Here is a 27,531-nt window from a genome sequence, read left to right as displayed (position 1 = left end):
TATCTAAGGCAATTTATTTTATTACACAATCACTGTCTGTTTCTAAACAAAACTACTAAATAAAAATGTATTGCACCGTTTTATTTTATTTGACTTGGTTACAATAGTTTTAGTTTTTAGTTTTCAGTTGACATTCCATTTTATGTCTATCATTTTCAATCATTGTATTCCAGACTTTTAGTTGTTTTATTCAATTTGCCACTGCCTGGTTCAAGTGCATGTCTTATTTCAGTTCAGTGAATAAATTCAGCTGTTCTTTTCCATCAGTACCAGTCTGTTGAAAACAAGCACTTGGTAATATGCAACATTTTTATTAAATTGATATATGTCTTTAAATAAATATTCTCTGTTTATTTCCAGTTTACACTAAATCACACATAACTGAACAGAAAATCATATAAAAACGTGAAAAGAGCATGCACTACTGCAACTATAAAAACTACAGCTTTCGTTCATGATTATGGAGTGTCAGATATTCTCTCATATATTGTAGCTTTAAAAACGTTCAGTTTGGAAGAATAGATCGTTAGTTATTAATCTGCACCAAAAACAGGCACTGTGCACATCTCGCAAAATAAAAACAAACCAAATATATTACTATAATGATAATGGCTAATAATAAATGCTTTGGCTTCATCCAAGTTTTTTGCATCTGCTTTGGACAAAACATAAAATAGAATCGCTGGCACATTTTCTGTAAAAGTTTCCAGCAGTTTGGATGTGATCCTTTTGATTCACGAGTTACACTACCTAGATTCTGCTGAAAACAAAACTCTGAGATCGAGTCTCAGATATTCTCAGTAACATGTCTAAGAAAAAAAAGAAAATGTCTGTTCATGGATTCACTGGGATCTTCATGCTTCGACTGAAAGTGACGGTGCTTGAGAGAATGAAGTCAGAAACCCTCGTCATCATCATCATCAGCCTGTCTTGGGTGCTTTGTTCTTCTTGTTGAGGATCTTCATTAGGTTCTTGGACATGAAGTATGGTTTCTCTGGACTGCCGTCATTACGCTCCAGATCCTCCACTGAAGGACAAAACACACAGTGAAACACACACACCTCATATTCACTATATGTGACATTATATATATGTGTGTGATACTCACAGAAACACAGGAAGAGTGTGTCCACACCCATGTTATACACACTGAAGAAGCCGTGAGCGATCAGATATGCACCGAACACCACCGTCTGTCACACACACACACACACACACTTTATAAAACTAAACATTTGCCACAGCCTGATTCAATCGTACATCTCGTTCCAACCTCTTTGCAATTGTACAGCTACTGAACGAATGCATTTAAACAATATACAGGGAACAGAAGTGAAAGGAGTTTTAAGGGAAAAATTTGTGGTACCGTATATATATAGATTTTGATTTAACTTGAAAACACCCATTTCACCTCAAAATCAAATAAAATAATGAAATAAAAATATTTTCCATTGAAAATTGCATATAAAATATTTACTGTAATGCAAATATATAAACACAATATTTTTTATGCAAGATATAAATTTCCTTTGAGTCCAATTTACACCCCGATATTTTAGTATAAAGGATGATCAAAGAAAGAGTTTGAGACATATTTAGATTTTTCACTTCATGAAAATACCACTTTCACCTCAAAAACCAAACAAATAAACTAATTAAATGCAAATATATATTTTTCCATAAATTTAGCATAAAATGTTATTTATATATTTGCATTACGGTAAATATTTTGATGCAATTTTTGTTTTTATTTTATTACGTTTATATTAGGGCATCCAGATGTTTTGTTTTTAAGAACTTTTAAGGATAGAGATTGAGGCATATTTAGGTTTTGACTGAACCATGAAAACCTTAATTTCATAAATAAAGTTATTTTGCATTTAAATTTGCATTTAAATATTTACTGTAATTCAAAGATATGAATAAAATACAATAAAAAATAAATAAATATTTTGAGGACTTTTAAGGAAACCAAACCAAACATTAATAATAATAAAAATGAATAATGATAATAATAAAATAAAAAATATGAAAACTGTAATGCACATAAATAAAATAATTTTACCAATAATAATTTTATAATTCAGAAAATATATATATTTTTATTTTAATAAGTCTAATTTGCCTCCAGATGTTTTACTTTCAAAGACTTTTAAGCAAAGAGATTAAGGTATACAGATTTTGACTGAACCGTGAAAACCTCATAACAAATAAAATAATAAAAAATAAATAAATTTTGCATAAAATTTTGCATTAAAACATTTACTGCAATGCAAGGTTTTTGCTTAAATGCATTACATCAAATATCACTATGAAGTAGAAAAGCTTGATTTTTGTTGATGGTTTGAGAAATACAACAGAGGAAACTGTCATAATGTTACAATGCAAAACAAATCTGTAAAGGATAAGTATGCAAAATATAATTTCTGGTGAAATAGTTGACAAGTCTGGTGAAATTCAGTTGTTCTGTGTGTAACTGCAATGCTGAACACATGACCGCTGACCAATCAGAATTCAGTATGTAAAGATGACAACATCATTATGTCAGTGAGATTCTGATTGCTGAACGTTTGACCAAATGTGAATCAGTAATGTGAATGTGAGTCTCACTATGATGGGCATCCAGTAGTAGTTGAGAGCCGCCGTTTCAAACGTGGTTCCTGGAGTCTGAATCCTGCCGGAGAAGAAGAAGAAAGCCAGCACACCTGAAAACAGACCAGAAGTCATCAGCTTCAGCTCACAGATGAAGCTCCAGAGATCTGCTGAGAGTCTGAACATCAACATCTCTCACCAACTCCACCGACCACCAGCAGCTTCCCGAAGAACAGCAGCAGATCCGTCACTTTATCCAGCACCACCACCCTGACCACAACAACAACAACATCACCTCTTAACAAAGAATACATCTCCTCGTGAGGAACCAGATTTCTGTGTCGGGTTTTTGAGTTGCTCATTAGAGCTTCATAACACTGTTCCTATAACCAGATGCGACTCGACGACACATGATAAGAAACATCAGAAGAAAAGTAAGAATTATGAGTTAAAAAGATGCAATTACCTTTCATTTTTTATTCAGTAATGGGGAATATTTAGCTTAGCTAATTACTAAATGAAAGTACATGAATTAATTTACATAATAGCCTACAAAATAGGGACAATAAGTTTAAAGAAAAAAAGTGAGGTAAATTGATTGAACGCACCCATTTCACCTCCATATCAAATTAATAAATGCACTAAAAATAGTAAATAAAAAAAGGTTTTGCATAAAAATGTGCATTATTTTGATTGAACTTCATGAAAACACTCATTTTATGTCATAACAAAATAAATAAATAATAATAAAAAAAAAAAATATATATATATATAAATATATATATATATATATATATATATATATATATATATATATATATATATATATATATATATATATATATATATATATATATATATATATATATATATATATATATATATATATATATATATACACTTGCATAAAAAATTCCAATAAATGTATATTTTGATTGAACTTCATTAATTATATTTAGTCAATTTGCAAATGAGCTTATAACTTGTAATAGTAAAATGTTTTATTCCATGGTGGGAACAAAAACCAAACAAACAAAAACAATTGCAATTTTAAGTTTGCAATTTGCAAAAACGTAAAAAAAAAAAAGTTTCAATATATAAACTCTCAATTCTGAGGAGGGGGGGTCACAAATCACAATTGCTTTTTTTGTTTTATTTTAGTGGTTTGGTTTCTATTCTATAGAGCACATTCTGATACTTCACTCAATAACTGATGAAGGATTGCAGACTGTGGTCTCACCGTATAATGTTCCTCATGAGCAGAGAGAAAGCATTCTTAGCGGACACACAGAAGTTCTTCCCGTATATGGCGATCTACAAACCAGAGAAACGCTGACATTAATTCAAATATTCATTGGGCTGATGATCTTATGTGTATGTGAGAGAGGGTTTATGTACCATGATGTAAGCATTCCTGTTAATGAACTTAATGAATTTCTCCAGACACCAGAAGCAGCATTTGAGACAACACATGATGAAGCGCGTGCACGGGTTCTGAGCCTCTGAACACACACACACACACACACACACACAGTTCATCATTCAGAAACACCTGCTTTCAATAAAACATCTGATCAATGTACATGGTATATCAACTCATGACTGATTGTAAATATCGGTGTATATAACAAACAAGTCAATCTAGACAAACACATTTTAAATCTAATAGAGCTTGAAAACAATATTTAGTCAAGTGTAAAGAAGGGTTATTATTGTTAACTAAATCTAAACTATTAAAAGCATAAACTGAAATAAACCTGAAAAAATCAAATGTAAATGAAAAAATAAATAAATAAAGAGTTCCCTTAGTGATCAACTGAAACACATCTAAGGTGAAGCACTGAAATTGGATTTATTATTTTTTTATGAAATTTGACATTTTTAAATAAATAAATAAATCTGAAATAAAAAATAATACCTAAACCTGATCATATAAAAAAAAAAACTGCTAAAAAAGACTAAAAAACAAAATGACTAACAATTACTAAAAATTAATAAATGCGCTAAAAATAGTAAATAAAAAAAGGTTTTTCATAAAAATGTGCATTATTTTGATAATGAAAACACTCATTTTATGTCATAACAAAATAAATAAATAAATAAAAAAATACACTTTGCATAAAAAATTCCAATAAATGTATATTTTGATTGAACTTCATTAATTATATTTTGTAAATGTGTGAATGAGTGTATAACTTGTAAAAAATTTACCTAAACCTGATGATATAAAAAAATAAAAAACTGCTAAAAAAAGACTAAAAAACAAAATGACTAACAATTACTAAAAATTCTAAGTATTAATAAAAACTATAATTGTATATACACAATACTAAATGAACCCTGGTGTAGAGTCAGAATAAAATGAATCAAATATGTTTTTGCAGTGATGTTTGATGTCAGATTTACAAATCCACATTTGACCAAAAAAAAAAAAAATGTCTGTTTTCCAGTACAAATATCTAATCATGCATAACTAATATACTTTTAAACAAAATAAAACATAACATGAGATTTTGTCATTTTACTTCTCCACTAAATACTAAAAAATGACTTTTTGAAGTGCTGACACACTAAATAGAAAAGAAAAAAAAAAAAATTCTAAAATGACAGAAGGTGCAGAAGTGAAAGATCTTCTCTGACCTTTGAACTTGTGGTCCAGATACTCCAGAATGATCCTGACGATCTGCACTAGCGTGAGAATGAGAGCGCCGAACGCCAGAGAGCCCACGTGATACCTGAGAGCAGCGAGAAATCAGTCACAGACACATTCCTGACTCAATATTCACATTTCACTCACAACTTCCTTCATAAACACAGCTGTAATCACGAGCGCCACCTGCAGCCTGAAATACAGTGATGTGAAGGATTTCATGAAACACATCTATGCTCTTACTGGGATCAGTTGACCAGTGCATTTTATTTTATTACGTTTTTCTGTTATAAACTTTCATCAAAATGCAAGAACTACTTTTAAAATGTCTTTTCTTTTATCCTTACATCATCAAGACTTAATAAAAATAATGTTAGCCAGTAATATCAAAGGCTAACAACCACAAACAAAAATATGAACTAATATATCAGGACTCTTAAGTCACTGAACAAACCTTTTAATGCTCTTGAGTCTGTATACAGATTTTTATTATAAACAATAAATACAATTATATTACAGGGTATTATTATAATTATTATTATCATCATCTGCAGGTTCAGATAGATAAATACGAATAAATATTTTAAAACCCCTAAGTCATTGTATTATTATATATAAATATTATATATGTAAAAAAAAGATTAAAAATGCTAAATAGCATTTTTTTCTCTGTGTTTTTATATTGTAGCACTTTGAGATTTTGTTGTAATATAAAGTGCATTACAATTATTATTATTGATTATCTTTGTTGTTGTTTTTATTATTAATATTTACTTATATTTCCCACTGAATGCTCTGTATCTCGTCACATTCTAGAAGTAAAACAGATTGTGAAAGTCAGCTTAATGTGGTCTCGCACTGATCCTGGACCAGCTCTGCCATACACTTTGTTTTGGTTAGAATTGAACCACGGTGTATTTTCCATCAATAACCAACATTTCTCCAGCTGATCCGTTTAGTGTGTTTCACAGGTCTTACCGCAGCGCTCTCATGAAGGACTGGATCAGAGGGAATGTTGGGATATCTGCCGGTTTGCTGAAGGCCCAGTAGTAAGAACCGAAGGCTCCGGCGAGTGTACAGTGACCCAGAGCGATGACGAAGTTCACGCACCACAGGAACGCAACCACGTTATAGATCTGCAGGTTAAAGAGGTTCTTCTGGAACAAACCCTCCTCGTTATAGTTAATGAAGACGCAGCGCGCCGACGGACACGAGGGATACTGTGTACTGTTGAACATCTGTGGAGAAAAACAGACACACACGAGATCTCAGTTATTCCTCATAAACAAGATTAAATGAAGACCGAAGTCTCCTGATACTCAGGTGAGGCTTTCTACTGAGAAAAAGACAGCAGTAATCTCTTCTCCACAGCTTCAGAGATCTCAGTATCTCAGTGTGAACTTAAACCAGACATGCCCAAACCATGGGCATATTTATATTTTGTTTTATTTTTGCATTGAAATGTGAATAAGTGAATCTGATAAAAAAAAAACAAAAAAAAAAACATTTGTTTAATTATTTTAAAAATGCAATAAAATGTAAAAAAAAAAAAAGTGATATATAATATAGCAGGATATAATGCAACAAGTTTTCTAATCTGTTTTACATTTGTGGCATTTTATTTATTTAAATGTTATTTATTTATTTCATTTTATTTCCCCTGAGGAAATACTACCATTTTAAAGTTTGTGTGAAAGTTTTGTGTGTTTTTTATTTTTAATAAATTATTACTTTTACTTTTATTCAGCAAGGGTGCATTAAATGTATCAGCAAAACATTTAAAATGTTAGAAAAGATATCTATTTCAAATAAATTCTGTTCTTTTGAACTTTCTATTCAACAGGAATTATTACTTTTACAAAAAATGATCTAAAGCAGCACAACTGTTTTCAACATTGATAACAATAATAAATGTTTCTTGAGCAGCAAATCAGTATATTAGAATGATTTATGAAGGATCATGTGACACTGAAGACTGGAGGAATGATGCTGAAAATACAGCTTTACATCATAGAAATAAATTACATTTTACTATATATTCACATAGAAAACTGTTATTTTAAACTCTAAAAATATTTCACAATTTTACTGTTTTTACTGTATTTTGACCAAATAAATGCAGCCTTGGCGAGCAATATATACGTGTGTGTACCTGGTATTTACATAACGTATATATTCACGTTATGGGGCCCAAATGTCCCCACAAGGATAGGACATTTTATGGGTCCGCATGAGGAAATAAGCTTCTAAATCATACAGAGAGTTTTTTGAAAATCTAAAAAGGGGTAGGTTTAGGTGTAGGGTTGGTGTAGGGCGATAGAAAATACAGTTTGTACAATATAAAAACCATTACGCCTATGGAACAACGAGTGTGCGAGTAAGTATGTGTGTGTGTGTGTGTGTGTGTGTGTGTGTTTGTGTGTGTGTGCATGTTTATGTGGTTTATGAGGACACAAATGTGTATAATGACATGGGTATGACAGAGGTATTACAATATGAAGGTGGTTTATGAGGACACTGCCTATGTCCCCGTAATTCAAAAGGCTTAAAAAACATACTAAATGGTGTTTTTTTTGAAAATCTAAAAATGCACAAAGTCTCCTGTGAGGGCTAAGTTTAGGTGTAGGGTTGGTGTAGGGCAATAGCACACACAGTTTGTTCAGTATAAAAACCATTACGCCTATGGAGAGTCCCCATAAACCACAAAAACCAACATGTGTTTGTGTGTGTGTGTGAGTGAGTGAGTGAGTGAGTGAGTGAGTGAGTGTGTGGGTGAGAGTGAGAGAGTGAGAGAGTGAGAGAGTGAGAGAGTGAGTGAGTGAGAGAGTGAGTGAGTGAGTGAGTGAGTGAGTGAGTGAGTGAGTGACCTCCGGGTTGCAGGTCTCGTTGGCTCGTATGACGCTGCAGTCGCCCTGTGATGTGTTCATCGCCACCACCTTATAGACTGGAGCTCCTGATGTGGCCAGATATCTGAACACACACTCCGTTAAAGATTCACAACATATGAAACATGAAACACGATACATTCATACACACAATGACAAAAACACAATTACTAAACTTTAATTACAATGAAAACAGTATAAATATAAATATAAAAACTTAAAATACAAAATTTAAATAATTCGGCAATATAGCAGTATCAGTGACGCAAAAATAACCCTGCTGATCTGGAGAAAAACACAGTTTGGTGATGCATTTATTTGAAGCAGATCTATTCAATTATATTTGGTTTGCATCAGTGTATAACACCTTGGCTGTTCACATCTTCATTTATTGATTTGTCAGATGCTTAGATCCAGATTAGTCTACACTTGTGTGTGAAGGATACAGTGCTGTGATTCCCCAGTATGACACACACACCAACAGCAGCACAAACGTGACAATGGGATAGAACAGCGTTGACATCATGTGACCCAGCGCCCTAAAAACACAAACACACAGTTTACTCACTACTCAAGTCAAACTCCTATAGACAGAAAACTGTAAATAATATGATGATAATGTATGATGTGTACATTAATGTGATCAGTTTTAGGTTTTGCTCTGCATGCATGACTGCTGATGAGAATATTTCACTTATGTGTGTGATGCATGAGCGCTGTGCTAATCGGCTGTGTGTTTCTGAGCAAGTTTTGGATATAAAACTACTATGAAGTGTCTATGAGAGAGAGACAGTAAAACCAATGTGTGTGTGTGTGTGTGTGTTTATTTACTTGCTTGTCTCCTGAATAAGAGCGATGGCGATGAGAATACGAGTCCTCAGGAAGATCAGCGCCAGCAGCAGAATGGCCTCGACCACACACAGAATAATCACTACAACACAGACAGAAAGATTGTCAACTAGATCGATTGATGTTTTCTTAGAAATTCAAAAAAATATTCAAATTATTATTCAAAATTAAATTACTGCAAATTTAGTTTCAATTATCTGGGTGATCATTAAATCTGTGTGATTCAATTGAAATTGAACAGATAATGTATAAAGCTCATAAATTGAATTCCCAAATGTATTCAGAGGCTATTTAAAATGAAAATGTAAGGGAAAATATACTTAAGAAAATAGCACGTTAAAAAAAACTAAAACAAGGCCAAGATAAAAATAATTTAAAAAGATGTATATCGGTCAAAGTGCTGAAATTGGCAAAAACTCTGACAAGGGATTAAAAATGTTTTGTTCACTTTTAAAATATTTTTTAAAAATAGATTAAAAAAAAAAAGATATTTTTTTTTAATATATAACTAAAAATAATTTGTCTATGAAATCTGTGAAACAATTTTATTATAAAAATTTTTTTTTTCTATTTATTTTTAAATTTTTGTCTATTTATATTTACATGTGTATTTTTTTGTTTTCATCTTATTTTTATTGTCTGTGTGTCGTTGTTGTCTCTGTGCACTGGAAGCTTATGCCACTAAAACAAATTCTTTGTATGGCAATAAAGGCAATAAATCTTGGCAATAAAGCTCTTTCTGATTCTAAAAGGTGTCATTTTTCAGGTGTTTATGAAAGTAAAAATCAAGTTTTGTTTTTGTATCTTTCAGTTGAAATGACACTTATGAAAAAAGAGCCGTAACAAATAATAAGCCTTAATAAATAAATAAACAAAAGTTCAGTTAATTTGTAGCATTCTGTATAATTATTATGGAATTGTGTATGAGGGGCCGAAAGTTAAAATAAAATGTATTATTCTAAAATTTATTCGAATTAAATTACATTACAGTTTTATTTTATTTGTTAATATTATTAGTGTACTCTTTTTGTCCAATTTTTATTATGATTAATTTCTTAATTTCTCATTGTACACCGGCCAATTCTTAGGCAATATAAATTAAGTTTTTGTTGGGCGCATGAAGCACATTGAATTTAAAAGAGAAACTGAACTGAATTGATATGGTTCTAGTATTCCATTTAAACACAGAAGTGCCAACGATGATAAACACAAAGTGCAGTGACTCACAGAAGGCCAGCCAGGTGTCTCGCACCTGCAGATAGACCTGCACGTTAGTGGTGAAACCCACGTTACCATAGGTCAGGCTAGAGTTCGCCAGAGACACGTACTCATTATAACAGTACCAGATTCCTGACAGAAAACAAGAACACAAGATTATGACAGATAAAAACACTATCAGCTAACATCAGTGTTTACAGTCAAACAACAGACTTTTTATATACAGTATATACTATACATAAAACAAAACTTATAAGTAAGGTATTTCTAGCAGCTAAAGAGGTTTATAACAGCACAGAAACAACAAGAACAGTGAAGTTACTGACTGACATTATTCATTAATCACTCATTAATCTTCAATGAAATCATTATGTGTCCAGCATCTAGTACATTATTAAAGCATGTGATGTTTCAGTGAGTCTGAGCTGAACAAAAGACAGAAAACAGGTCAGATGCACACTGTTTCTCATGGCTGGTTAGGACAAAAACTCTGATGAATATGTCAGATATGAGATTCATCACTTGATGCTGTCATACCTGGTTAAAACACAGTGTAACAAGTTAAGAGAAGCGTTTCATAAACACACTGGTAAACGTACCGAAGGCACCGACCGCTAGAACGCCGACGATGAGAACCCAGATGAGAATCGGCGCTGTGAAACGCAACAGCAGCAGGAAGAGAACGCTGACCACCATCGCAATCACCAGACCACTGACACACAGAGAGAAGTCAAAGCAAATATGACACAAAAACTCACAGAACCTCATAATCAAGAATATAACATCTCCCAATAATAAATGCCAAAGTGTGCATGCTATTTCAAATATTTGAACAGTTTAAATTGCAGCAGTAATGATAGTCTGGTAATATTTAGTAATGCAATAAAAAAAAATCCAGACAGAAAAAAAAAAAAAAACTACAAAATAAATTAATTTTACATACATTATTATACATAACATAACAACATTTTTAAATTATGAAGTAGCTTTATTATTTTTATTACTACATTTATTATTAAATATTCTACTTTATTATTAAAGTTATTTTTAATAACATACAATTTGTTCTTTCTATCTGTCTGTCTGTCTGTCTGTCTGTCTGTCTGTCTGTCTGTCTGTCTGTCTGTCTGTCTGTCTGTCTGTCTGTCTGTCTGTCTGTCTGTCTGTCTGTCTTTTAATTGTATTAAATAATTGATCATTAATTATAATTGATAATAAATCATTTAAAATAAGTGTAACATTTTGCTAAGTTTATACACAAATAGTTTTGATTATATATTATCTATGTGTACAAACACACACACACACTAACTTTTATTATATATTATATTCTTTATTTTTGTTATATACAGTATATATATACACACACACATATAGCGCTGCTTGAAAGTTTGTTTACCCTTTATAATTTTCTATATTTCTGCATAAATGTGACCCAAACCATCATCAGATTTTCATATAAGACCTAAAAGTAGGCAAGTGAGTGAAAAATATTTTCTTTGTCATTTATTTATTGAGAAAAATGATCTAGTGTTATATATCTGTGTGTTGACAAAGTATGTGAATCCTTGCTTTCAGTATCTGGCGTGACCCCCTTTTGCTGCAGTAACTGAAGGTAAAGTTTCTTGTAAATGCTGATCAGTCCTGCACAATAACATGTAGGAGTTTTAGCCCGTTCCTTAGTGCAGAACCACTTAAACTCTGTGATGTTGGTGGGTTTCCTCCTATGAACTGCTTGCTTAGGTCCTTCCACAACAATTTAACTGGATTAAGGTCTGGACTTTGACTCAGCCTTTCCAAAACATTAACTATGTTCTTCTTTAACCATTCTTTGGTAGAATGGCTTGTGTGCTTGGGGTTGTGGTCTTGCTGCATGACCCACATTCTCTTGAGACTCTGATGTCCTGACGTTTTCCTGTAGAATTTGCTGGTATAATTCAGAATTCATTGTTCCATCAATGATGGCAGGCTGTCCTGGCCAAGATGCAGCAAAACAGGCCCAAGCCATGATACTACCACCACTGTGTTTCACAGATGGGATACGATTCTTAAGCTGGAATGCAGTGTGTTCATAATAGTTTCTCATTTAAATCAATAAGTTCTATTTTGGTTTCATCCATCCATTAAACCTTTCTCCAATAGTCCTCTGGCTTGTCCACATGATCTTTAGCAAGAAACTTTCTTTTTGGAGAATAGTGGCTTTCTTCTTGCTCAATGTTCTCCTGATGGTGGGGCTCATGGACATTAACATTAGCCAATGTGAGAAAGGCTTTTAGTTGCTTAGAAGTTACCCTGGGAACTTTTGCAACCTCACAGACTCGACCTCGATCTTTGTTGGTCGACCACTTCTCAGGAAGGTAACAGTGGTCTTGAATTTCCTCCATTTGTACACAATCTCTGACTGGATTTGTGGAGTCCAAAGTCTTTAGAGATGGTTTTGTAACCTTTTCTAGCCTGATGAGCAACATCAACTCTTTTTCCGAGATCCTCAGTAATCTCCTTTGTTCGTGACATGATTCACTTCCACAAACACGATCAGTCTTTGATAGATCCCTGTTCTTTGAATAAAACCGGTCACGTACTGACATGTGATAGTCATTGCACTGACTGAAAACACCTCTGCACAGATGGACTCTAATTTCACCTTTAACTGATGTTGGTGATGTGGGTGGTGATGGCGCAGTGGATAAGACACATGCCTTTGGTGTGAGAGACCCGGGTTCGAATCCACTGTGAGACACCAATGTGTCCCTGAGCAAGACACTTAACCCCTAGTTGCTCCAGAGGCGTGCGACCTCTGACATATATAGCAATTGTAAGTCGTTTTGGATAAAAGCGTCAGCTAAATGAATAAATGTAAATGTAAACTGTAATTAACTGCTAATCCAAGAGATTCACATACTTTTGCCACTCACAGACATGCAATATCATTTTCCTGAATAAATAAAATAACAAAGAAAATATTTGTCTCTCACTTGTTTGATTGGGTTCTCTTTGTCTACTTTCAGGACTTGTGCAAAAAATCTGATGATGTTTTGGGTCATATTTATGCAGAAATATAGACAATTCTAAAGGGTTCACAAAATTTCAAGCAGCACTGTTTATACATACACACACACATACACACGTATATATATTGTGTGTGTGTGTGTGTATATAAATGTATGTTATTAAAATATTGAATAATATTAAAGCTACTTAATAATAATAATTTATAAAATGTTATTTTATAAAACTTATCTTAAAAATCTATCAAAAATTATCTATAGAAATATAAATTTAAGAAAAGAATTATGCTTATTTCAACATTTAAATGAATTTTAAATGTATTATAAATGCAATATTTTAAATAAATGTTGTAAAATGTAATAGAAAAGAGCTGGACTCACGCTACGATCCACTGCCATGACTTGGCGAAGTCCTCGAAGATCCGCAGGCCGACGTCTTTGATGTTGAAGCTGTTGGTGATGTCGCTGTGAACACAGAAACACTGTCAGAATAATCGCTGTGTGCTCCAGCACCGACAGACCCACGCGTCCCGGGGTGGAGGGCTGCTTTGTCCCTTTGTAAAGCTGTACAGACTTTACAAAGCATTTGTCAAAGCTCACAAATGAAGCACTGGAAGGAGCCACAGACGGACTAGAAGCTCTAAAACGACTACAGCTACACGCCTTCACCCTACAAAGAGACAGACAGACAGACAGACAGACGTCTACTGCTATACACATCTGTCACTCACTTTGTCGCCCCTCCAGCACTGGCAACAAGAGAGACACGCGTCAAGATCACACATGCATATTTCATTACTATATTTTGAGAAATAATGTGTCCACAGTAGTATGCTAAATGTGACAAAACCCCCATTTGTGGACATCCTCGAAACAACATATAAAAGAATCAAATCATATATTCTTCAATATAAAATTGCAAAGGTCTCTAGAGAGGTTAGTGTATGAGATTGAGTCAGTCCAAAATTTTTATAATTAGCTGTATAGAAAAACAATAAAAATTGATAGCATGTACTTATTTAGATTTAATATAATAGATATTTTATACAATCTTTCAGTGTTTTTAAATCAGTTGATATCTGGTGGACATGATGGTCAAAAGCTAAATAATGCAAAACAAATAAATGTTAAAGATCACAGATGAGATGGACAGAAAGACAGCTGATTTAATCTAATTAAATATGAAATTAAATACAAAAATGACGTATTTAAATATCAGTTTTGGAAACATGATTCACATTTTACATTTATTTTAATTTATACAGTATTTTTTAAAGTAAGTTTTGCGCAAATATTAGTCATTTTTATGCTTTAGTGATTTTCATTAATCATTTTATTTCTATTTAGCTTTCATATATTCTAATTTTAGTTCAGCTTAATCTTATTTCAATTAGTTGCCAATGCATAGCTTGAGTTTTGTTGTTGTTGTCTGAAGTATTTATAAATTTTCAAATCTGACCTTTCTTTCAATTAAAGCTAATTAGTTTTAGTATTAGTTAACCATAACGATACTGCTGTTAATCAGCTAAACCAATACAGTGTTTTACAATCATTTTTGCACTAATAACAGAACCTTCATGTCATTTTTCAAAACTCTAGACACATAATTCACAACCGATGATCAAAATGCACATTTTTCAAAACACATAACACTTTATACAAATGCTTGGATAAAATATACATGAGCCAAAGATCTTTTGTTCAAAGTATTACTATTGCAAAATACAACTCGCACATAACATCTGAATTGAGTGTTTATTCATTTCATTGCAATGATCTAACCATCAATTGATACAACTGCTCAAAGTGCTATGTAACTGTTGCATTACTCTTATGGAAAATTATGAACAACATTACGAAAGTGAAGCAACTTAAGACTGAGTATGTTCAGGTATGATCAGTTTCAAGATGCCTGTTGTTGGGAGAAAAGAAATCCCCAAAATTCTATATAATTGTTATCAGTATTTATAGTCTTTTTAGAGGCTGATAGAGCTGGAAGCTGATGAAAACCATTCATATTTTTGGATGAGGCAGGCCATGACAGGAATGAAAGGTTGAGAGCCCAGCGGTTGAGAGGGGCCCAGAACGATGTTCGCTGGGGGCCTTACCACCCCACACTGAATGTGATTTTGAGGGGACCCATAGCAAAATCAGTGCAATGGGCCCAGAATTCCTAGCGATGGCACTGAGAGCAATCATGGTTTCAGGCCCATCCACAGTTTATCACCTTGTATTTATCCCATATTCCCCTTTCCTTACTGTAACCCAACTGAAGAGTTTTTCTCCACATGGAGGTGGAAGGTTCACAATCGACCCCACAAACAAGTCCCTCTTCTCCAAGCCAAAGATCATATGTGCAATGATATCAAAGGAGACTGATGTCAGGCCTGTTTTTGTCATACCAGAAGATTTTTTCCAAGATGTTTAACTAATGAAAACATCCATTATGATGTGGATGAGAACCTGCTGTGGCCAAACCCACAAGACAGGGTTGATAAAAACATGGAAGTGCAGTGAAGGACACTCCAGTTTACATTTTACTGTAGGTCTAAGTAGTTTTTTTTTTTCTTATTTAAAGTTTTTTTTAAAAAAAAACCTGTTGTGTTGATTATTTCATCAATAATTTTCACATTTTAATGATTCCAGTGTCTGTACTTTTCTCAATGATGTATGAATGTGTAGAACCATAATGAAAGCTGCATCATGTGTTTTGAACAACTATATTTAATGATTGTACAACTAAACAGTGAAACTATGGGTATACTGTGTGTGGGTGATCTAAAGTAATGTTCCTATGATATTCCATAATAAATTAGTATTTTGAACCAATGCTTCTGCAAATGCAAGGCTTCTTTAAAGATATGAACGCAATATGCAAAGTTTTGAACAGTGGATAGCCTGTGTTATAAATAATGACTGTTTTGAGTTTTGTGTCTAGAGTTTTGAAAAATGACATGAAGGTTCTATGATTAGTGCAAAAATGATTGTAAAAAACTGTAAATCATCTGATAATCTCAAAATGACCAAATATTGATGAATCAGTCGATTACTAGTGTGTAAATCAGGATAATTTAGTCCGTGACAAGTTCTAACGTGTTCTTCATTTGTGTGTGTATTTGTGTGTGTGTGTGTGTGTGTGTGTGTTTACCCTGTTGCATTCCTGATTGCTGCCAAAGTCTCATTTGCATCCAATCCAGGAAGAGTGAAGTTTGGCGGAAAGTTACTGGGATTATAGGCATTTCCTCCCAAACTGGGCAAACACCGTCCCAACACTAAACAGACAGATAGGTGGGTGAGGATATTATAGAGATGAGTAAACCACATGGTGTTCAGTGACTGTAATCTTCATTTTCTGTCACTCACCGGAGGTGGTCGGCATGTAAAATAAAGGACACAACTCTTTATTTACAATGTCCATAGATGACTGAGAGAGAGAGAGAGAGAGAGAGAGAGAGAGAGAGAGACCGAAAGGCGTAAGAAAACAACCACATATTTACCATTTTTCTTTATTAAATAAAATACTACTAAGGCACAGATCATTAAAATATGAACAATTGGTCATCATATACTCTGCAGCTGCAGGGAAGAGGACGATTGACAACAAATGACAGTTCAACAAAAGAATGGCAATCCTGTCATCATTTACACACACATACTCACATATGCAGTGTCTTTCAGCTGGAAGGATGGGACACAGTACTCCTGTTTGAAAAAATTAGCCGGTTTTGCACCTGCGAAGTGGGCGCTAGGAGGCAAAATCCAGAACTCTGATGGACACGTCTTCACACACACCTAAAACACACAAACAACGACTATCACACAAACCTTCAACACAACAACATCACAATTCATGAAATGGTATGGTATGAATGACACCAACTTTGTTTCAGATTTGTATTCTAAAATTCTTTAGGAGAAATAAAACAGACACAAACGGTTCAATATCTGTCATATGATAAGAATTTAGAGCTATAAAATTAATGCGGGAAAAAAAAATGTCAGGAGACTTCAACACACCATACAGATCAGTATTTAGTATCATTCGGTTATTTTATTTTTTTAATCATATACATTTATTATATTTTTATTACATATGATTATTTAAACAGCTTTTATATTTGCATTTTAATTCTAAATAAAGTTTTAGTAGTTTTGTTGTGTTTTTATTAGCTTTTTTAAAATAAATATATAGAAAGAGGAACTCAAAATTACTAATATATATATATATATATATAAATTTTGTTTTGTTTTTATCTTTTTTTATTCGTTTTTTATATAAATACTGTATATATAAAGAGAGAGAACAGGAAAGAGAGAGAGAGAGAGATTATTAATTCTTAATTTCAGTTATTTTAGTACATAAAGTTACTAAATATTCAGTTGATGTTTATATTTTATTTTATTTAAAGCAACAAAAATCTTTTTAATGCTTTCAGTTGTATGCATAGTTCAATGGTTTTAGTAGATATAAACAATGTTGTAATCCACATTTTCTATGAATCGCATTTTAACAGTTTTACATGTATTTGCATATGAAATGAGCATTATACATTACCCGATCATAGCAGTGGGCATTTACATATACTATAAGGAAACACACCCCTATTAAGCGTTGAAAATTGCTATTTATTTCTATATTTGTACTATTTTGGGACTAGCATTGTAAATGAAGCGGTTCTAAAAAGATCTGGTACCTGTGTGGTGGGACACTGGAGACCCTGCAGAGCTGCAGCCATGATGTTTGTCGCTGTGGCACATTTGAGGATGTCAAAGTACATGACGCTGGGTTTGTCCCTGAGAGACAGACGGACATGAGCATCAAACCACTGCAAACACACTGATGTCTGACTTCTCTAAAACAACTGACGGCGAATCTCACTTGTTCTGTCCGATTCCGCAGAACATTCCCGTGGAGTTCCTGGGATACAACACATGTCGAGGGTCTCCATACAGCCAGGCTGCAGGAACCAAACCAGTTCACATGAAATACACACATCAGCTATGTTAATTAGCAGAAGAGACACTTATTCTGCACTATTAAATCAAAACAGAACATGAGAAACTGAATTAGTTTTTAATACAGTATTTTACTGTTTTTTTTTTTTTTAGACACTTTGCTTCATGCAGTCCATAACAGCACACCTGAACCATGGCTTATTTTCAATGTCATGCTTTAGTAAACTGTAACTGTGGACTGTAATTAGTTCTATGGAAAAGTCCTTAGACTCTAATTAGTGTTTCGTTTGCTCTTCATTATGTTCATCTTAATGAGATCTATCACATAATCGCAGATGTCAAGAGTAAATACTGATGTTTTAGATGATAAACTGTCACGTATGTGATCAAAAAGACACGACAAAGTCACTTTAACAATATCCAGATTATCAAAGATAATCAAAGCAAGCAGCATTTTAATATAATGCAACATTTTTATAATATAATATAAACAATGTAACAATATAATATTTGTGCTCCTATCTTGTTATATTTTATCACGAGACACAGGAAGTTGAATTGCAATTCCAAGAAAACAAACACAGGTAAAGCATTCTGGGAAATGAAGTGTTTCTTTCACCTTGGTCTACAAAAGGTCACTTCCTTGCATTGAAATTCAAATGCAGTTCCACATTCTGTTTGCAACTGTAACATCAGTATTTGGGATTTAAAAATTCTAATTAAATTCCTAAATTCTGAATGGACTTGTTATGGTTTTGAAAGCGCATTTGAGTTCAGGAATAAAATAAAATGTAAAATTACTCAATTTCAAAAGTTTTCTTTTAAGTTTTCTGCTGTAGTTTTCTATCAAAACATATTTGGACTTCACATAAAGAGCTAAATAAAGTTGTGTCTGTGTGTATTCCTACTTTCAGCAGAAACAATCACATTGTGTTACCCATAACCCCTTGCCCTCTCCAGTATTTACATATTGCACGTTAAGGGAGGCAGATAGAGTTCAATTTCCATATTGCTTTCAGGTCATACAGCCCCAATACACACAGAGTTCACAGCATGTATGTGTCTGAGCGCTGAACAGTGATGAGACGCAGATAGAGGCAGGAAGACACAATGACAGATGATCAGACTGATACACACAGAAATAGAGAAATGAACAAGAACTTACCCAGAATTCCTACCACCATGTAACCGGCGATAACCAGCATGAACAGAACGCAACATATGATGTCCGTACAGCTCCTACAGACACACAAGACACAAGCACACACCTTACACAACTGCTTCCAGAACAAGACCTTATTTCACCACAAATTCAAAAGAAAACTGAATTGGTCTTACATTTCACTGCTGGTTATACTCTGTATAATTGTGTATGTGACGAATAAAATAAACAAATAAAAAAATCTTGAAAAGAAATAATTTTTTATGCATGAAGCATTGAACCAAAAAATAAAACTTGCTGAAAATGTACTCTCTCAGGCCATCCAAGATGTTTCTGCATCAGAACAGATTTGGAGAAATTTACTCTAGAATTACATCACTTGCTCATCAATGGATCCTCAGCAGTGAATGGGTGCCGTCAGAACGAGAGTCCAAACAGCTGATAAAAACATCACAATAACCCACACCACTCCAGTTAGTCAGTTAGTCCTTTCATATCAAAATCCACCGAACTGTTTTAGACTGTCTTTACTTGTCGACAGAGCTTGATCTGTGCATACAGTATTTTTCTTCTGATTCAGACCATCTTTTCATTGGATGAAGCAATATTAGGGATAGAGGACTTGCATTGTAGCTGGATTTCCATAAAGGATGGATTAGTTTCTTTCAAACACACAACATTTCACAAAATGTTATTTGCTAGACTGGAGTGGTGTGGATTACTTGTGGATTACTGTAATGTTTTTATCAGCTGTTTGGACTCTCATTCTGACGGCACCCATTCACTCCAGAGGATCCATTGGTGAGCAAGTAATGTAATGCTGCATTTCTCCACATCTGGTGAAGAAACAAACTCATCTACGTCTTGGATGGCCTGGGGGTGAGTACATTTTCAGCAAATTTTAATTTTTAGGTGAACTATTCCTTTACTTCATAATAGTATTTGCCTAATTGATACAGGGGAAAAAAGCATAAAAACTAGGGAATTATTAAAAATAAACAGAATAATCTCAAAACTCAGAATGCATTACTGTGGTGCTGTCATCTAATGTTACAATACATTTTTTTTTTTTTGACTTATTAAAATCAAAATCTACTTTCTTATTTTTTCTTGTAATTGTGGACATGCATTTGTCAGATTGACACACACACACACACACACCTGTTGTGAATGGGACCAGTGAATGTGGGGTCAAATTGAGCTGGTTCCCCTGAAAAACAAGCAGAGTTTAGATCAGTGGTCAGCGTGTGCCGTTTAAAAGTGTTTATTTGTGGTGTTATGCATTCTAGATTCTCAGCAAGACACTCATAATAGATCTCTCCACACAGTGTGCCATATAATATCTGCCAAACAAACCCCAAAATTATTTGCATCCATATAATTGTTGGGTTTGTTTGTTTTGATAGACCAGTTTAGCAGGAACTACAAATCAAAAGAAACCCATTAATGAAGTAGAAGTATTTGCCTTCCGTAAAACACTTAGTTCCCAGTGAAGGGCAGTAATGCAGGTGTATAAACACCAATGATATTTTCATTTCATTAAGATACTGTTTTAGTTTTTAGCAATAGTTTGAACTGCGTGTTAGTTTTATATTTTCCAGATTTATTTAAAATTTTAGAATTTTGTTGTGTGTGTAATTTTGTCATTTTTATTAGTTTTAATATATTTATTTCCATTTTAGTACATTATTTTAGTACATAAATCATTTCATGTGAGCATAATTTGTAAGCTGTTTTTTTGGATTAAACTGTCAAATACTAACACAGATGTTTTTCTACCCTTTAAACAGGAGAGAAAACAGAGACGGATGGAGTAAAAATGGGATGATTTGAATATCATTTGAATTCACAGATGGAGCCAAACAGCAGATAGAAAGTCGGTCAGTAATCATGAGTGTTTCTGTGCACTTCCTCTAATGAAAGCTGCTGATCAGGACAGGTGCGCCATGTGCCCGGATCTTCAGGATGTTCCTGAATGTGATCATTTACTGAGCAAGACTGATCGTGCTGCATATGAACGGTTGTGTTCATGCCCACATGTACACCAGATGCTTATTTAATGCATTTGAATTCTGTCTCAGCTCAGCTCAAGTCCCTGGTTAAAAGTAAAGCCAACACGTGAATGAAGAAGAAAGTCAAAAATAAATGTTGTGGATGAATATTGACTGATTAATCCACAGTTTTTTAGAGGGGGATCAAAATGACAATTTTCACCTGAGATTTGGGGCCAAATTGCAGGAGGGTGAAAATGGCTTTAGAAAGATGGTAGCAGCATTAAGTTAATTAACAGAGATTGTTAGGTCTCTTAGTAAAATCTGTTAACTTCAGCAATCTTTGTTGCATCATATGCCAAAGGTGACTGTTCAAAAATGGGGAAAAAAGCACTTTCCAAGTTTTTTTTTTTCTCTAAAGTTTGCATGTAAGAATTGTTAAAGATATCTCAATGTCCTTTTAGATTCTGGTTCATAAAGTTTTCTTTCGACATTTTTAATTGAAAAATGCATTTTCTTCATTTTAGTTGTTGAACTTTAGTTGTGAGAAAAAAAGAAAAAAAAAAAATCTCACGATACATGGCCCCATTCATTCTTTCCTTTACACGGATCAGTCATCCTGGTCCCTTTGCAGAAAAACAACCCCAAAGCATGATGTTTCCACCCCCATGCTTCACAGTAGGTATGGTGCTCTTTGGATGCAACTCAGCATTCTTTCTCCTCCAAACACAACGAGTTGAGTTTTTACCAAAAAGTTATATTTTGGTTTAATCTGACATTCTCTCAATCCTCTTCTGGATCATCCAAATGCTCTCTAGCAAACTTCAGACGGGCCTGGACATGTACTGGCTTAAGCAGGGGGACACGTCTGGCACTGCAGGATTTGAGTCCCTGGCGGCGTAGTGTGTTACTGATGGTAGCCTTTGTTACTTTGGTCCCAGCTCTCTGCAGGTCATTCACTAGGTCCCCCCGTGTGGTTCTGGGATTTTTGCTCACCGTTCTTGTGATCATTTTGACCCCATGGGGTGAGATCTTGCGTGGAGCCCCAGATCGAGGGAGATTATCAGTGGTCTTGTATGTCTTCCATTTTCTAATAATTGCTCCCACAGTTGATTTCTTCACACCAAGCTGCTTGCCTATTGCAGATTCAGTCTTCCCAGCCTGGTGCAGGTCTACAATTTTGTTTCTGGTGTCCTTCGACAGCTCTTTGGTCTTGGCCATAGTGGAGTTTGGAGTGTGACTGTTTGAGGTTGTGGACAGGTGTCTTTTATACTGATAACGAGTTCAAACAGGTGCCATTAATACAGGTAACGAGTGGAGGACAGAGGAGCCTCTTAAAGAAGAAGTTACAGGTCTGTGAGAGCCAGAAATCTTGCTTGTTTGTAGGTGACCAAATACTTATTTTACCGAGGAATTTACCAATTAATTCATAAAAAAATCCTACAATGTGATTTCCTGGATTCTTTCCCCCCATTTTGTCTCTCATAGTTGAAGTGTACCTATGATGAAAATTACAGGCCTCTCTCATCTTTGTGGGAGAACTTGCACAATTGGTGGCTGACTAAATACTTTTTTGCCCAACTGTAATATATGTGTGTATATTTATGTATATATAAATGCAAACACATGCATGTATATATTTAAGAAAAATATGTTGTTCATATATTAAATATATTTATGTATAATATAAAATATAAGAATATAAATATAAATGTATATACATGTAAATAATTTTAAAATATATACTCTATGTGTGTATTTATATATACATAATAAATATACACAGTACACATACATATATTACGTAAACAAAAGCCTTTATTTTGGATGCGATTAATCGTTTAACAGCACTAGTTTGTAGATGTAATGAATCTTAAGCAGTTCATCAATCAAGCTGATGAAAAAAAAATCATTAGATTGATCGCAATGAATTATTTGAGTTAATCTAACTGCTATGGCTTCTCCAGTGTAAAGGTCATTGCACACCAAGTCCCAAATTTTCACATGCGTTTTTCCGTATTCCTCACCCTTTCCTATTAAAATGCATGCTACGGATGCGAAAACACAGAAAATCGAACCTGATCCGAATTTTTTTATGACGGATGAAAGTTTCGGAGGCAGTGTGTAAATGTGATCGACACAACGTGAGGTCGTATTTATTTTTTAACGTGCAAAAATTTCAGACTCAGTGTGCAAAGACCTTAAGTCTGTGGAAAGCTGCATGTGAGTTTAATATCTGGATATTCACGCACCTAAACATAAAACATGTTCAAGTTGTTGACATGAGCCAGAAATGCAACATCTGATCTGTCTGAGGATCTGTAGAAAAGTTTTAATCTTTGATCCTGAACATTCATCTTTCTTGTAATTACTTAGATGAGTTACTCTGTAAGTGTGTAAAAAATTAACTTGCTTCGTAAACTTAAGGTACACAGGTACGAATGATGCTGTAAATGAGTATGAATGGAGGAAGTCACAACAAAAAAAACATGAAACTTATCCTTTAAACCTCTGTGTGACTCATGAGCCCACACCAGGATATAAAGCACAAAATCAACCACAAACACCTCGTCAAATATTAATAAACCACAACAACTTGCAATTAGAAAGTCAAATTAGAATGGCTTACGTTTCTCAACTCTAATAATATATATACACTGCCATACAAAAGTTTGGGGTTGATAAGATTTTTGAAAAGATGTTGCTCTCCAAAGCGATTTTTATTTGATTAAAAAAATACAGTAAAACAGTAATACTGTGAAATATTATTACAATTTAAAAGAACTATTTAAATATAAAATATAATTCATTCCTGTGATGTAAATCTGAATTTTCAGCATCATTACTTCAGTCTTTAGTGTCACATGATCCTTCAGAAATCAGTCTAATATGCTGATTTTTATTTTTATCAGTGTTGAAAACAGTTCTGCTGCTTCATATTTTTGTGGAAACCTTGATAGATAAATTTTTTTTTTCAGGATTCTTTTCAAACAAACAGCATTTATTTGAAATAGAAATCGTTTTAACATTATAAATGTCTTTACTGTCACTTTTGATTAATTTAATGCAACTTTTCATTAAAAAATCTTACTGACCCCAAATTTTTGAATGGTACATATGTTTAAAGAAACGGAAAGCTTGTGCCACGGCAGCAATCATGTCAGACAAACCTGTTTTTCAACCTCTTTATGTACAATCCAGTGTCATGTTACACTCAACACACACACACACAAATGGTTATTTACCATCAGGACACAGAACATGTTCTCTGTCAGAGACATTTACAGCATCTCGTAAAAGAAAGGCTGAGGTTTTACGTGGAGTTTTATGTGGAGTTCATTGTGTGAAGAATTACAGGGATTTACAGTAAACCACACACACACACCCTGATCAGAGATCACACACACATGCTTATGAGCGTGTCCAGAATAGACAGCAATGAACACAATATTGCAATAATTCAATAGTAAACAGCAGAAAACCTGAGCTAATCTGCAAAAAAACTGAAAGGTATGTCGCTGAAAGCTGAACCTCATTGTGTTTGAGCTATATGTAGTTTGATGATGAAAGTGCCTCGAGATGTGAGCGAAACCTGACAAACCTGTTATCAAACCTGTTATCAATGTCAAAATGATTCATGAATGAAGTAATGCTCTGTTCAGTTTTCTTTTAGGCTGTGGGTTATTGTGTCATTATTAGAATTCACTTAAAGTTGCCATGAAACAGAAGTAGCACTAGACCTTTTTTCCATATTGCAACCTACATCCCTTTGAAATGGATTAAGAAAAAATGCAGGGCGGAGACTTGCTTTATCTGTTGGTTGTTAATTGGTTATTGAGATGTGGGCGTGGCACTCCAAAATGTTTGCAACCTTGCAGTTGATTGTAAGAAAGGGGCGGGGCTTAAGTGAACAAAATGTTGGAGAAGTCCTGCATATGTCATCAGAGAGAGGTCTGTAAAAGATTTAGTTAAGGAATTTAGTTATGGAATTCATTTTTTTTTAAATACGAGGATAAAAAATGAAAATAAAAACCTATGAAGATGAATGATTCAGAATAAGATCAATAACATGCATTTAGATAACATATAGAGTGAAGTTTCATTTCACGCCAACTTTAATATAAAACAACAGAAGCCTAGAAGTACAATTTGGGGATTTGCACATTTAAAACTTGTTATACAAACAATTTTTGCAATTCTTAATGTGACCAATCAACTTTGGGAGTATGGTGAAAACTTCTGGATATTATCTTTTTTTTTGGTTATATATATTATATATTTATTTACTCTATCTGCCTGGGGTGCCTTGCCTTAATGCAAATATGTTTCCTCACTATAATAATTAAAACTATCTTTTTATACAGTATAAACTATAAAAGTGTTGTTATGTCCTCATTTACAGTAGCTAGGTGTTTGTAAAACTGAGTCATATCTTTCAGGAAACAATTTCAAATAGTTTCCACACTGCAACAAAACCAGCTAATAAATGCTAAAATGACATCAGCTTTTCTAAAACAGGGAGAACGTGTGCGTTTATGAACATCTGATTCTTCCTAGTGTAAATGTTGACCAACAGGCTTGTTACCCAGAAACTAAACTTCCAGAGAAATGTCTTATCTCCAGCTTTCTCCTACTGACGTGTGCCGAGTGAGCAGAAAGAAAAAATACCCATGATCGACTGACACAAACACCACAGATCTTGAGAGACAACAGAATACACTAAAAGAAGAAACTAGACCTTAAAGACACATGTCTCTTTCCTGTTGCTTAAAGGTAGACAGGAAGTAGAGCATTGAGACATTTGAATGTTGAAACAATGCTGAGAAGTCAAGGTCTAACGCTCGAGAATGAAGACATCTTTATACATTATGGCATTGTAATGCATGTATATGGCCTCTTTAACTATCATGGCATCATAAAGATTGAGATCTGAGCACAGTAAGAGACAGTGAATTCTCTGAAGGGCACTGAATGATCAGTTTTGGCAGGTTTGGAGAGCACAGGTCTGTTTGATATATGGGCTGGATCAGGTTCACAAGCTCAGCCTTTACAAAACAAGCCATTGTTTGCAAGAGGCACTGAGAATACACACGTGTTTACTTAACATCTTAACTAAAAGATATAGCTTAAAATGATTATTATTATAACAGACTACCAACAAAGTCACCCTAAACACAAAGATCCAGACTTAATTTCTGATTTTTATAGTTATTCATGATTACATGATAAAGAATTATCGTATTTATAAAAGTTTAATATATATATTAAAATATTTTATAAATATGTTATGCTTTAATAATTGTTAAACATACACAATTTATAAAATATAGTACATTTATAATAGATTTCAATAAATACAGTACATATATTTGGAAGAGATTCATATATATGGGTAGTTGTTGTATGGTGTGACAGCAAAAATGTAGGAAAAAAACTTAACATACAAATAACATGAGAAACATTTATAGAGTTTATAGTTATATATAGAGTTACAAATAGGTTTATCTTCATGTTAGAGGTTATTTTTTCCTAATTTTTCCGTCACAACACATTGATACATCAGCTACCCATATATATATATATATAATATTTTGAATTTACACACACATAAATAGTCTATGTTTGAAACTATTTAGAGCGTAAGAGAATTATAAAATACTGTATTCACTATGAAAATATTACCTTTCACGCTTTTTTTTTTTAATTTTCAGACATGTAATTCACAATTGTTCAATTTCTTGATATTGCATGACCTTGCTATCAACTCACTATCATATATTGATTATATAGCTATTGTAACATAGTTATATATTGTTCGAACGTCTGAACAGAAGACCTGTTGCATTATATCGGATCCTCCTGAGAAAAGCTCTCACTGTACTCAGAAACACATTTAGAAACAGTCTTACCATACTCGGGGTTGTTTTGCTCTTCCTCCTGTTTCTTACGGCCCATCTTTTCACTTCGCGATCATGTGTCTAAAATAATATCCGTGTGAAATGATCTCGAGCTGTTTCACTGCTCTGCAGCGCTCATCTGAATCGATCAAGTCCGTGTTTAGCGCGCGGATCTCAGTTTTAGTGCTTGTTGTATTGTCTGTAAATCTTTGGTGGAGTAACTAAGCGCTGGGATGACGTCACGAGGCACCTGCCGCTGCCGGCTCCTCACCTGACGCTCGCTCCCGTGCGCGTCCTCTACAGGTGGATGATTATTACAGTCT

General features: G+C 33.8%; 1 protein-coding gene across 1 annotated transcript; it reads right to left on the bottom strand.

Annotated features, from left to right (window-relative positions):
• On the bottom strand, window positions 1-27,531 carry LOC306885555 (choline transporter-like protein 4). Its single transcript, XM_079442165.1, has 22 exons — window positions 27,221-27,531; window positions 20,482-20,530; window positions 19,324-19,397; window positions 18,082-18,160; window positions 17,897-17,996; window positions 16,863-16,994; window positions 16,566-16,626; window positions 16,351-16,474; window positions 13,584-13,667; window positions 10,794-10,906; window positions 10,204-10,326; window positions 8,959-9,058; window positions 8,574-8,666; window positions 8,110-8,212; window positions 6,221-6,480; window positions 5,233-5,327; window positions 3,991-4,094; window positions 3,833-3,906; window positions 2,792-2,862; window positions 2,611-2,705; window positions 1,109-1,193; window positions 1-1,027 (listed from the first exon to the last, which is right to left on the bottom strand). Exons 1-22 carry the CDS (start codon window positions 27,264-27,266, stop codon window positions 921-923), a joined length of 2,172 nt encoding a protein of 723 aa, XP_079298291.1. The 5' UTR covers window positions 27,267-27,531; the 3' UTR covers window positions 1-920.

Source organism: Barbus barbus (genome assembly GCF_936440315.1).
Source record: "Barbus barbus genome assembly, chromosome: 19".
NCBI lineage: Eukaryota > Metazoa > Chordata > Actinopteri > Cypriniformes > Cyprinidae > Barbus > Barbus barbus.
The sequence above is the reverse complement of the archived record's forward strand: the minus strand, read 5'-3'. Positions and strand labels throughout refer to the sequence as shown.

Excerpts from the sequence above, each read along its gene's own strand:
- LOC306885555 (XM_079442165.1), bottom strand. The coding sequence starts at position 27,266 with ATGGGCCGTAAGAAACAGGAGGAAGAGCAAAACAACCCCGAGTATG. Across the intron at positions 10,327-10,793 it reads TCTAGCGGTCGGTGCCTTCG|GAATCTGGTACTGTTATAAT; the intron begins GTACGTTTACCA and ends GTTTTCTGTCAG. Across the intron at positions 2,863-3,832 it reads CTCATGAGGAACATTATACG|GGTGGTGGTGCTGGATAAAG; the intron begins GTGAGACCACAG and ends TGTTGTGGTCAG.